The sequence below is a fragment of the Panthera tigris genome, chromosome E2, assembly GCF_018350195.1.
Source record: "Panthera tigris isolate Pti1 chromosome E2, P.tigris_Pti1_mat1.1, whole genome shotgun sequence".
In the NCBI taxonomy this organism is placed as follows: Eukaryota; Metazoa; Chordata; class Mammalia; order Carnivora; family Felidae; genus Panthera; species Panthera tigris.
The window spans coordinates 17914887-17926510 of record NC_056674.1 but is presented as its reverse complement, the minus strand read 5'-3'; the positions used below and the strand labels follow the sequence as shown (position 1 = coordinate 17926510).

Here is an 11624-nt window from a genome sequence, read left to right as displayed (position 1 = left end):
CCCCCACCCCACATCTACAAGATCAACCCTACTTAATCATGGTGTAGCTCGAATGCCGGACTCTCTAGAACAAGGTCGGAGTTCCAGCAATGCCGGCTCTCACTGTGGGCGACAAATGACCCTCGGAGGTTAATCGGCAGAGTAACAGGGTTATTTAGAAGGAGTCAGTGAGATGATGCACACACAGCGGTCCACCAAAAGGGCTCGGTGAGCGGGAGCTGCTGTTACTACTACTACAGCACCTGACTCTTCCAGCTTTTTGAGGGGTTTGCACCCGCCGGTCCGCCACTCGCCTCAGTCGGTCTCCATCCCGACTTGGAGCTGCAGCTACAGTCCCAGGTCCTCCTGCCCCCGTGTTCCCTCCCCAGTTCCTCAGCTAGCTGCGGGGAAGTAGGCGCCAGACAACACTCCACCGAGCCCTGAAGCTGAACTTTCGAAGCACAGGGACAGAACTCCCAACTGCCGCCTGAAACCGTTGAGCTGGGCTCCCGCCTCCCGCCCCTCTGATCGATCAAAAGAGAAGAGGCAAGCCCCTGGACCAATCAGAAGTGGAACCGGTCGAGCAATGCCCGCCTCCTGAAAGCGCCCTCGCTCCTCATTGGATGTGTCCCTGCGCGAACGCAAGGCTAAGCCACTTAGAAGAGAGTGGAGCCAGCCAATCAGCAGTGCAACCGCAGCGGAGCTCGTGGAAGGAGGCAGTAGTGCTCTCGGACTGGCGCCGTTCGAGCTAGTCGCCTGTCGGCACTACAGCCCTTCCTGGGTAGAACGCCAGCTGGCTGGGCTCTTAGCTCTGACCAATCTAATGGTGGGGCAAAGCAATGGGACATTCTCTCTGGTGTGTTGGCTGGGGTGGGGTTGTGGGGCGGGCAGGGGAGGCTGGTACGTGAAGTACGCAGTTAACCCTGCCTCAGCTGACAGACAACGAGCATTTGACCAATCGCGGGTCAAGGCACTGCCCCTCTGGTGCCTTCCCTGCCCCCGCATACTTCCAGGTGAGGCAGGGGGCGTTCTGCAGCCAATCAGCAGTGAAGCAAGGCAAGAGGCAGGGAAGGGGAGCTGCCCACAGGCACCTGAATCCCGGCTGGCTCTTGAGGGCCCCCCAACCAAACACAGACATACATTTCATAGGCTGTCAGGGATTGAGAGAGAGAGATGAAAGGGTTTGCAACGAGAGCCACTCGTTGGCAAGACAGGAGCAAAGAACTGGTGGTATCCTGAGCCCTTGCAGAGGAAGATTCCAAGGCTGTTAGCGAAGGAGGTTCGGGGCCTAGTTTTTTCATAGGGGGGCGGAGGGAGAGCAAATTCCTCAGCCAATTAGAAGGGATGGGGGACGGGCTGGAGGATAAGATCTCAGTCTTAGAGACCTGAAACCTGAGTCCGCGGTCCAATTAGACTCAAAGCCCTGCCACTCCGCACAGCAAGCAGGGCGGGAGGCTGGAGGGAGCAAGTGGAGCTGTCCTAGGTGCCGCCTAGGATGTTGAGAATGCTCGGTAGATGCGGTCCACACTGCAGCCAATCAGCGTCCGCCTCAGGGAGACAAGCGAGCTGTGCACGCGCCCAGGCTTCGAGCTCCTGGCCTCACGCTCATCCCTACTTTCTAACGGACACTGGATCTTGCACTGCCCTCAGTGTATGTGAGGCTGTGAGAAGAAGAACAGGGTCTGAGTCAGTGAGTGCCATGGTTTTTCTTACACTTCTTCAGGCCTGAGCTGACCCAGGCAAAAGCTGGGGTGTGGGAGCTTGAGTGGTGGCCGTGAGGGTCGGGAATTGAGGACTGAGGGCTTTTAGTCCCTGGAGACTTCCTTTGCCCCGGTGAGGCTGGGAACGGAGCCTCCTGGGCACCCTTGGACCCAGGCTGGGCAGAGGCTAGGCCAACATGCCCTATGAGTTGGTCCATGGTCCCTGAGGCTAGCTTATGAGGCAGTTGAAAGCCTTTGGAGCTCTGCATGGTGTCATTGGCCATGAGGTATGGCCTCTGAACTGTGAGAAGTTGTCTGAGGTCTCTGGTATGAGTCTGGATCTGGTGACTTGGAAGGAGAGACCTGTGACTCTCCAGAGGTTGTTGGGAGTCACTGGCCAAAAGATGAAACTGATGTACACTTGAGAGGTTTTCTGGAGCCTTTGGATCCAGCCTGGGCTGAGAGTGAGTGTTGCTGGGGTTGAAAGCCTGATGAGAAGTTGTCAAAGGTTATTGCATCCAGGCTGTGCTGAGAATATGTGGTTGCAAGGCTTTGCGGTGGGGGGGGGGGGCGGCAGCGGGGAGAGTTCGGGTCTCTGGACTCCAGCTTGAGGTGCTGTTGGCAGGTTTTCCAGTACCGGGTCCAGGTTAGACAACCTGGCTAGGAGGTTAGGCCCATGGTCTTCTGGAGGTTCTTGAGGAGGGAGTTTCTGAATCTCAAATACGTTGTTTGACCTCCATGATATACTATTGCCATGTGATGTCTCTGGGAAAAAAACAGGATTGGGTCACATTTAGAGCCTTTCACTCCCTGTCCCCACTCTTCCCCAAACTCTGGTCATTCCCAGAAGATACCAGGCTATAAAAATGGGGCCAGATGCATAAGGAAGATGGATATTGTACCGGAGCATAGAAAGAGGTGTGTGAGACATCCTGCTCCTTAGGAAATCACCCAGGTTGTCTTTACAGAAAATCTTTTATACTTAGGGGGCAGGGTGTTTATATCTAATTTCACTCAGCTGTTCAAATTCTACATGGTATTAAAGCTTTCAGAGTGCTTTCATGTACACCCAGAGTTCTTAAACCTTGGGTGGGGGAATGCAAGGAAGTGGTCTATGAGTGGATTTCAGGGGGGTTTGAACTCCTGGAAATCATAAGAAAAACTGTATGCATATTGTATTGGAGGGGGTGCAAGGCAGCCACACGGATGAGCAAGAAACATCTAACCTGTCCAAGGACTGACTGCAGAGCAATCTGTGAATCCCTTGTCATTCACATGCAAAATGGTATGAGTATCTACAATTTTCTAGTGTAAACAGTTGATTCCATAGCTTACAATTTTAAAAGGAATGGTGACCCCCTTAACCTACGAGGTTAAGAATCATTGGAATAAAGTAGGCTGCTGTATTATATACAGGGACCAGACAAGACTAGAAATGATGTCTTCTTTTCTTCCCAAACCTGGTGTTGGCACACACTTCAAGGCATTTCATATACTAGACTGCATGTCTGAGCTCAGTCTACCTACCAGGGCCTGGGGTGTGTACATCAGTCACACAATTCACTCATGAGTATGGACCTGGGGTTGAGGGCCATGTAGGTCCTAGAAGTGGGCCATTTGGGTGAGAAGGTTCAGGGTTCCAAACTCCTAGAGAATGGCCTAGAATTGGGGGAACATATGTTCCAGGTGGGGTCTTCCTAGATGTCCTTGGGATCCTTAGCCCAAGGCGAGGGACACAGCCAGAGGGGGTCAGAGTGGGGCCTTTTGCCTGGGTTTAAGGAAATATTGGCATTCAGTTCTGGTCTTGAAGACAGCCCCTGTGAGGAAGTTGAGGGTTTCAGAAGAGTTAGCTCCATATTAGGGCTGAAAAAACAAAGGCCATCCAACAGGGAGGATGCAGTGGAACCTAAGTGTTTTTGTTTTTGCTTTTTCACTTTAGTCTAGTTCTTTTCCACTTAATCCACAAAAGATATACTATGATAAGGTCTCTATGGCCTAGATTCAGCTCACTGGCTATGATTATATCTGGTTCTTGAGTTATATGAAACAGATTTGAAGGAAGAAAGAAACTAATTTATTCCGTGGTGTCTCTTCTCTGGTATATATTGGATGAACTTAACTAGAAAGAGTGGGCATTTGAAATTTTATGTTAGATTTAGATAATTGGTCTTAAATCTGTATGAAATGCTGTGGGGGAGTTTAACCACCTTAATTTGCAGAAAGAGTTGTGTTCCTGGAGAGTAGAAAGTTCATAGAATTTTTCTAATTTGAATCTTGTTTACCTTGGCTTTGGAGGTACTCAATATTTAAAATAAGTGAGATTGGGGCGCCTGGGTGGCGCAGTCGGTTGAGCGTCCGACTTCAGCCAGGTCACGATCTCGTGGTCCGTGAGTTCGAGCCCCGTGTCGGGCTCTGGGCTGATGGCTCGGAGCCTGGAGCCTGTTTCCGATTCTGTGTCTCCCTCTCTCTCTGCCCTTCCCCCGTTCATGCTCTGTCTCTCTCTGTCCCAAAAATAAATAAAAAAAACGTTGAAAAAAAAATTTAAAATAAGTGAGATAGGGGCAACCTGGGTGGCTCAGTCAGTTAAGCATCTGACTCTTGACCTCAGCTCAGGTCTTGATCTCAGGGTTGTGAGTTCAAGCCCTGTGTTGGGCTCTGCACTGGGCACGAAGCCTACTTAAAACAAACAAACAAATAAATAAATAAATAAATAAATAAATAAATAAATAAATTTTTTAAAAGTGAGATAAAGAGAGAACATTTTTCATAAAACAAGTAATCATACCTCTAACTGGCCTATTCTGATGGTTTAGTTTTAATTATATTTGAGGAGAATCCATACCTGTATTGCTGTGTTGACATTTTTATATAAAGCTGGATTGTACCTGCAGGGGCTTATGAAGGAGCTTATCATCAAGCCTATCAGTGAGAATAAAAAATATCAGATTTTAAACTTTATTTAGTAAACTTTATTAGGACTGAGAGGCAAAAATCATACCTCATTTTCCCACATACTTCCTTCCAGTTATGCCCTACCTAATCTCTTCTACTCACTGTACCCTCTCCCAGGATGCAGGTTTGTGTCCTCAAAACTCATGGTTTCCTGTGTCCACCCCATAAGACAACTGCAAGCGATTTCTACAGAGTCAACCTGGGAAGTGGAAGCTGGACAAGAGTTTTGAGACTGTGATGGGAGACCTTTCAAAAATAGACAGTTAGCAGTGTCCCTACCCTTCCAAGTCAAAGTGCAATTTGTTCATGCTTCTGCTGTTACTGCTCAGTGCAAGAAGTCTTGGGCTGTGTAGTCAAGAATGTAGGTAGAGAGAAGGGCCTGAAGTGTCGCCAGCGTAAGGGCTAAGGTGTAGAGGGCCCTGGAGATACCTCCAAGGAGGCGGTCTCTAAAAGGATATCCTTAGGTCGGGTAGACACCAGATGGGAGGCAAAATGAGGCTTCCCATTCTTGGGGGCTTTTGTTCACCGGATGGGGAATCTCCTTGCGCCTTCTCCATGTTTCCCGGAAGCCTGCTGACACTCCCCGTCAGCTACAATTGGCTTACAGAGAATTCTGCCCTTTGAGCACAGTTTCCAACATTCTTGATCATCAATGGGCAGATCATACCAGTGAGAGAGCTGAGTCATAGACCCAAGAAGTAGAGCTGGGAGGCGAGGGGTGATGATGTAATCGTCCAGACCCCTGTACCTTCCTTCTACACGTGGGGTTTCTCTCTCATGGCTTTCCCCACTTATTCCATACCTCCAGGGATTGTGTTTCTGTGTTGAAGAAAGGATGTTTTTCTCTGTATGCATACATATCAGGGATTGGTGCTTTTATATGTTCAGGCCAAGTGGCTTTAATATGGGTGTCTAATGAGTCCCTGGGTGTGGTGGTACGAGGAGTTAGAAAGCTCAGAAATGGAAAATATTTAACGTTCAGAGTAGCACATGAATACAGCCTGTCCATTTGCATTTTCCCTTTCACTCTGACTCATCTTCCCCTCTCCCCACCCTATTATTGCCCTCCACCAGCCTCACCCACTGGCACACCCTGTCTGTATAGAAAGGATTAACATCTGCCTGCACCCAAGCTAGAACAAGAAGTAGAGGAAAGGCATGTTTGGTCTGGAGGGAGAAAGTAGAAGGCTGGTCTGAATATTTTGGGGTCCTGAACGAAAGGGAGAAACAGGAGTTTAGAGACAGAATATTTGGGTCTAGGAGGGGACGAGGATCTAAGGGAGAAGCCCGGGGGAACCAGACTCTGCCATGTCACCAGAGCAGCCTACCAGTGCCTGACTTGCACATCTTCCAGTTATTTACTGGGCACATACGATGCAGCAGGCACATATCATAAATGATCTCTCTACGTTTGTTGAAAGAATGAAAAATGTGCCACAGGATGGGAGATAATGGAATAAGAAAAAACAGAAAAAGAAATTTGAGTCTCTCGGACCTCCTTTCCCCAGGTTAACAAGCACTAAAGTGTGAAAACAGGGGAAATCTCCTGAGAGCTTGACCCTTTTGGCAGGAAGTGAAAGAAACCCCAGGGTTCTGATTTCAGAGAAATGTCATTTGTCATCAACCCAAGAAAAGGGAGTTTTCTCTTCGAAGACCACCGCAGGCCCTTCCTGGGGTTGCCCCCTTCAAAGCTTGATGGGAGAATCTGAGTCACTTGCACATTCAGTCCCCAGTGGTGGCCCAGATGACAGGGGTCATTTCCACAGAGCAGTTAAAGCTTCCCTAGTACTAAGTCAAGGCAAGGAAGGACGATGCGTGCTTTTGGCCCTCTTTCACTCTCTCCTTGGAATCCAGATGTTTCAGCCCTTTTTGCTTCTGAGGTAGTAGAAACAGCTTCCAGCTGCTGGAGCTCTACTGATGCTTCTCAGTAGCAGGATTAATACTATTTGAATGATGTGAGGTACTGACAAACCACTTTCACATTTATCATGTCATTTTATCTTTATCCTCACCTCCAAATGCGGTCAGCAAAGGTTATCCCTATTTTGCGGATGAGGTAACTGAGGCTCAGAGAGGCGACTTGCTCAAGGTGACTCAACTAGTAAATGGCAGAGATGAGACTCAAATGCAGGTCTGATTATTCCAAACTCCTTGTTGCCTCAAATGAACTTTTTTTAAAAAAGATTTTTTATTTTATTTTTTTAAAGTACTCTCTACACCCAACACGGGGCTCGAACCTACAACCCAGAGATCAAGGGTAGCATGCTCTACCGACTGAGCCAGCTAGGCACCCCTCAGATGAACTTCTCTGACTCTAGAAGTTCACAAATGAAATAAGGAGACAGGGAGCCAGAATGTCTTGAATCTGGAAGTGGAGAGGGTGTTCTCTCCTGGGGAGAGGGGAGTGAAGCAGAGCCAGGGTTATAAAACCACACCCCCTTGGGGGACTGTGGCAGACTGGTACTTGGGACACCCAATGGAAGACTGTGAGGTCAGGGGCGGGGCTAGCTCCAGGGGGGCCCCAGGAGCCCCAACAGCAGTTCAGAGCATGCGGTGTCCAGGAGGAAGCTACAACCGGTGAGTGGTTGCTTCTCCCCAGCTGAGACTTTCCTCCCATTACACCCCCTCTTCTGTTCACTTCTTGCCAATTAGTAGCCTTCTCCCCGAGGTGTCGCAGCAGTAATTCTCCCAATAAGGGTCCTTACTCACAGTGAGCCCACGCTTAGGAATATGCCTGCTGAGACACTTAGGTCTGTTGATCTCTTAGTACCTCAGTTCCCAGTTCTCTTCTTAAAAGCCAACGTGGTAGTTTTGATATGTGATAAATTTCCACCTTGTTTGGACTCTATCTATTCTTTGCTTTTGGTTTGTGGGGAACAAAATTAAACCATCTCCTTACCCTAATCTGGAAAGGAAATCCCTCCCCCTCTACCGTTCCCATTTCCCTTTCTCCCACTTCCTCAGGGGTCAAAACCTTCTCCAAAATCTCTCTCCATCCTTGAGTTGGGAACCGTCTCTTCTGTGGCTTGTGCACCTGTTCTCTCAACCCACTGGAGGGGATTCTTTGGTCTCTTCTAGGTCCTTCTCTGAGGACATGTTCTAGAAGTTTCAGCCATAGGGAGATAATTTATTGATGCCTTTGAGCATGCCCTTCTGCAGCTATGACCTCAGTCTTGCTGCCCTTTCTGCCTCTCAGGACTACTCAACTTCATGTGATGGGCTTGGGGTGGGGGTGAGGGGATGGCACGCTAGCTTTCTAAACTCTCCCGTGAAGCAGTGTCGTGCTCCATCCCTAACTGCCAGGGCTGACTGGGTCTTATGGTGATTTCTTTGTCTGGAAAGAAGACAGCCTGGCCTGCTCCAAGGTCTTTCCCCACAGAAAGGCTTGGAGTAGCGTAAGTATCAACCTCTGCTATCTTTTAAGTCAGAGACTGCTAATTGACTGGACCCATCTTACGCCAGCCTTAAACCCACCATTTGATATGGTTGCTAACTGCTTGGTCCTTACTCTTTTAAGTCCCGAATTTGGTCTAATTTCCATTCTCCTGCCATCCCCACCCTCATCCCTACCCCCTGGTCTGTTATGATTCTGGGTAAGCTCAGATCCTCTCTTGGGTTAGTTTATGTGCCTCATTCAGGACACAGAGAGCTCTGAACCTGCAACTCACTCTTTCTCCCCTCACCTCCACAGGCTTGAGAATATGCCGTTGCTCTCTTCCCTTTCCACCATGGACCCCACACTGTGGCCTTTCTTTCAGATCCTCTGAGACTGGTACCCAGGCAAGGCACGATGCCCTTGTTCCGGACAAGACTGCCTAGCCCCTACAGCTCTGATCGGCTGGTACGGCTAGCAGCCAGGCTCCGGCCAGCATTATGTGATACCCTGATCACTGTGGGGAGCCAGGAATTCCCTGCCCACAGCCTGGTGCTGGCAGGTGCGAGCCAGCAGCTGGGCCGTAGGGGCCGCTGGGCTCTGGTGAAAGGCATCAGCCCTTCTACCTTTGCCCAGCTTCTGTACTTTGTTTATGGGGAGACTGTAGAGCTGCAGCCGGGGGAACTGGGGCCCCTTGAGGAAGCGGCCAGGGCCTTGGGGGTGCAGTCCCTGGAAGATGCATGCAGGAGGGCTCGATGGGATGGGGTTAGAGAGCTGGGTCCAGGGCTGAGGGAACATCAGGAGGAGCCAGAGAAACCCACAAGGGATTCTGAAAGAGGACTGGGGGGACATGGAGAGCAGAGACCAGAAAAACGTGTTAGTGCTGGTAGAATAGAATGGGAGACACTGCATGAGCAAAGGCCACCAAGAGAGAGCCCTGAGAGAGCAGAACCACTGCAGGAGGGTGAAGGGGAGGAGATGAGATCAAAGGAGAAACTCAAGCAATCCCCTCTTGGCCATGGGGGAATAGATGGAAAGCAAGAAGTGATTATGTGGGTGACAGAGAGCCCAGGGAGTTCTGATGAAAGACTTCGGGAGTTCCCTGGCCCCCTTCCCCCACCAGGCTCCCTCCAAAACAGCGTCATTCCTAGGCCCTGGTGGGCTGAGACCCCTTGGTTCGGGGAGGGCCAGCCTGCCCTGTGGAGCATCCTGCTGTTGCCACCCAGATATGGCACTCCCTTCTCTCATAGCACCCCCATCACTGGAGCCTGGCAGGAGGTCTGGCCTCAGGACCAGAGGTGAGTGAAGAGCCTAGTGGAAGACCTCCCTGGCTGGGAGGGAGTGGCTCAGGACAGGCGGACAGTGATGGGTGGAAGGGGTACCACATCTCTTATCTCTACTGTACATTTCCTGAGCTGGTGATAGGACAAGAAGCTTTCACCACAGGGGAAGTCAAAGCCCAGCCCCTGAGGAGGACTCCTGATTCCTCTCTCCCCAGGATGGGTCTGGCCAGGTTTTGCCAAGGCTAACTCTTCCCCACCCCCTCCCCAGGATCCCACTGTCCCTGAATCCTGAGAAAGGTCTCTGGAACCACAGCCAGTTGGCCTCCTCCAGTCCTGCCCCAGGTAAGCCCCTCAGTGACCTGTACAAATATTATAACATGCTCTCTCTCCTGAGGCTGGGGCTCCAGAAGTCCAGCTTGAGTAGGGCACCAACTTCACTCTGCTCTCTCCAGGTTCCCTCCCCCAGGGCTCCGAAAAGCTCAGCCCTGGGGACATGGAAGACTGTAATCAGAAGCACACAGGTGAGTAGGGTGAGGGCACCTTTGCCTTCAGTCCCACTGTCCCTCCTGATGTCTTGCCTGGGAGTACCAGTGATCCAGCTCTGGGATTCCCAGCCATGCCTTTTCTGTCCCCACAGGTGCACTTGCAACCTGTGTGAGTCAGGTGAGCACAGCAGGCCCGCCTCGCCAACAACCTCCCCCACCCCCTCCTGCTCGGTCTCGGCCCTATTCTTGTTCTGTCTGTGGAAAGAGGTTCACACTCAAGCATCAGATGGAGACACACTACCGAGTCCACACAGGTATGGGCCCCCCGCCCTCCGTGAATTATCTGCTCCCTTACAAACTCCAGTCTGTCCCTGAGTCCTTCGCTGGTTGCTTGGCTCCCACACAATTCCTTTGTCCAGTTGCCCAGATCACCCCCTAGGCCAGCCTCCGCCCCTTCTTTCCTTCACCGCCCTCCCCCTCCACTTGCCCTAGGAGAGAAGCCCTTCTCCTGCAGCCTATGTCCCCAGCGCTCCCGGGACTTCTCAGCCATGACCAAACACCTGCGGACGCATGGGGTCGCACCCTACCGCTGCCCTCTGTGCCGGGCGGGCTGCCCCAGCCTAGCCTCCATGCAGGCGCACATGCGCGGCCACTCGCCCAGCCAGCTCCCACCTGGATGGACCATTCGCTCCACATTCCTCTACTCCTCCTCTTCAAGGCCATCCCGGGCCTCGACTTCTCCCTGTAGATCCCCTTCCTCCACCACCTGACGGTGTCGGTACCTTCTCTGGCTTCATCCAACAACAAAATTAAATAATGAAAGACGGGCCGCCGGGCTGGATAGGCTTCTGACCCAGCACCGCAGGTACGGCAGCGTAGCAAATTTGGCTCCAAGAAGCACTGCAGCAAGGGCGCCGAGACCTTCTCCCAGATGACCGCTGGCCCTATGAGCCTGGGCAAGCGAGTCCGTGTGGGGTGTGGGAAGTGAAGTCTGCACGAGTGAAAATTAACTGTGCGGGGACTGGCGATCTCATCACCAAAATAAAGAGTTTTCCTGTGCCCTCCTCTCAGGACAAGCCGAGTCCAGACTTCAGTCTGTGCGCAGGGGAGAGGGAAGGACAGCCTTGCCTCTTGTCCTGTAGCGGCCCCTGGTGGCCGTGCATCCACTGTCAGCGGGGCGGGGCGGGGCGGGGAGCACCTCCATCTCCCGGGTCTATCAATCCTCCCCCAGAGGTAGGGGCCGAGGGCCGCGAAGTCCAGGCTGACTTAGCAGCAAGCCCTGTGGGGGAAGCCTGTGAGACACCCAAGTTATTCCCCCCTTCCACAGCAAGCAACGGCGCGCAGGGTCTGAGTCTGGGACCCCCAGTCCAGGGCTCGAGGAACGCGTGCTCTACCCTGCTTTCCGCCACCCGCCTCCACTCCTTGAGCACAGGGTGTGCAAAGCCGGGGTCTCTCAAGCACCTTCCCTCCATGCTGCGCAGAACGACCGCCGGGTCGCACCTCTAACTGACACTAATCCTTTGCCGCGGCCCCTTTAGCAGCCCACGCCTCTTGCAGTCGCAAACTTCATTTCCCAGTGTCTTTGGGATTTCCCAGGGTCCGAAGCCACTGCACCCTGGGAGTGGTAGTTCAAACGTGCCGCTGGCCTCTATAGAAACCATGGGAGGGGTCTGCGGCGAGAACCACACTTCCCGGCAGCCCCGGAGATGGCTTTCTGAACTCTATAGTCCCAGCTCTCGCGGCCCTAGCTCCCGGCGGAAGGAGCGAAGCGGCCGAACTACATTTCCCGGGGCCCCCTGCGCCTTACCCCTCTCGGGCCGCAACGCGGGGTCTATGCTCTTCAGGCGCGGTC

At 52.0% G+C, this 11624-nt stretch overlaps 1 protein-coding gene across 10 annotated transcripts; it reads left to right on the top strand.

The window, feature by feature from the left end:
- The first annotated feature begins 803 nt into the window (after positions 1–803).
- Positions 804–10848, top strand: ZBTB32 (zinc finger and BTB domain containing 32). 10 transcript variants are annotated; one of them, XM_042969017.1, is made up of 7 exons: positions 1612–1669; positions 2864–2964; positions 8390–9302; positions 9556–9629; positions 9740–9808; positions 9925–10086; positions 10265–10848. In XM_042969017.1, exons 2-7 carry the CDS (start codon positions 2886–2888, stop codon positions 10540–10542), a joined length of 1575 nt encoding a protein of 524 aa, XP_042824951.1. In that variant the 5' UTR covers positions 1612–1669; positions 2864–2885; the 3' UTR covers positions 10543–10848. The 10 variants fall into 10 exon arrangements, with proteins under 10 accessions (XP_042824955.1, XP_015399603.1, XP_015399602.1 ...); XM_042969021.1 differs by lacking the exons at positions 1612–1669; positions 2864–2964 and adding an exon at positions 804–835 and having other exon boundaries at positions 9156–9302; XM_015544117.2 differs by lacking the exon at positions 2864–2964 and having other exon boundaries at positions 1486–1669.
- Positions 10849–11624: the final 776 nt, after the last annotated feature.

Excerpts from the sequence above, each read along its gene's own strand:
- ZBTB32 (XM_042969017.1), top strand. The coding sequence starts at position 2,886 with ATGAGCAAGAAACATCTAACCTGTCCAAGGACTGACTGCAGAGCAATC. Across the intron at positions 2,965-8,389 it reads TGTCATTCACATGCAAAATG|ATCCTCTGAGACTGGTACCC; the intron begins GTATGAGTATCT and ends CCTTTCTTTCAG. Across the intron at positions 9,809-9,924 it reads CTGTAATCAGAAGCACACAG|GTGCACTTGCAACCTGTGTG; the intron begins GTGAGTAGGGTG and ends CTGTCCCCACAG.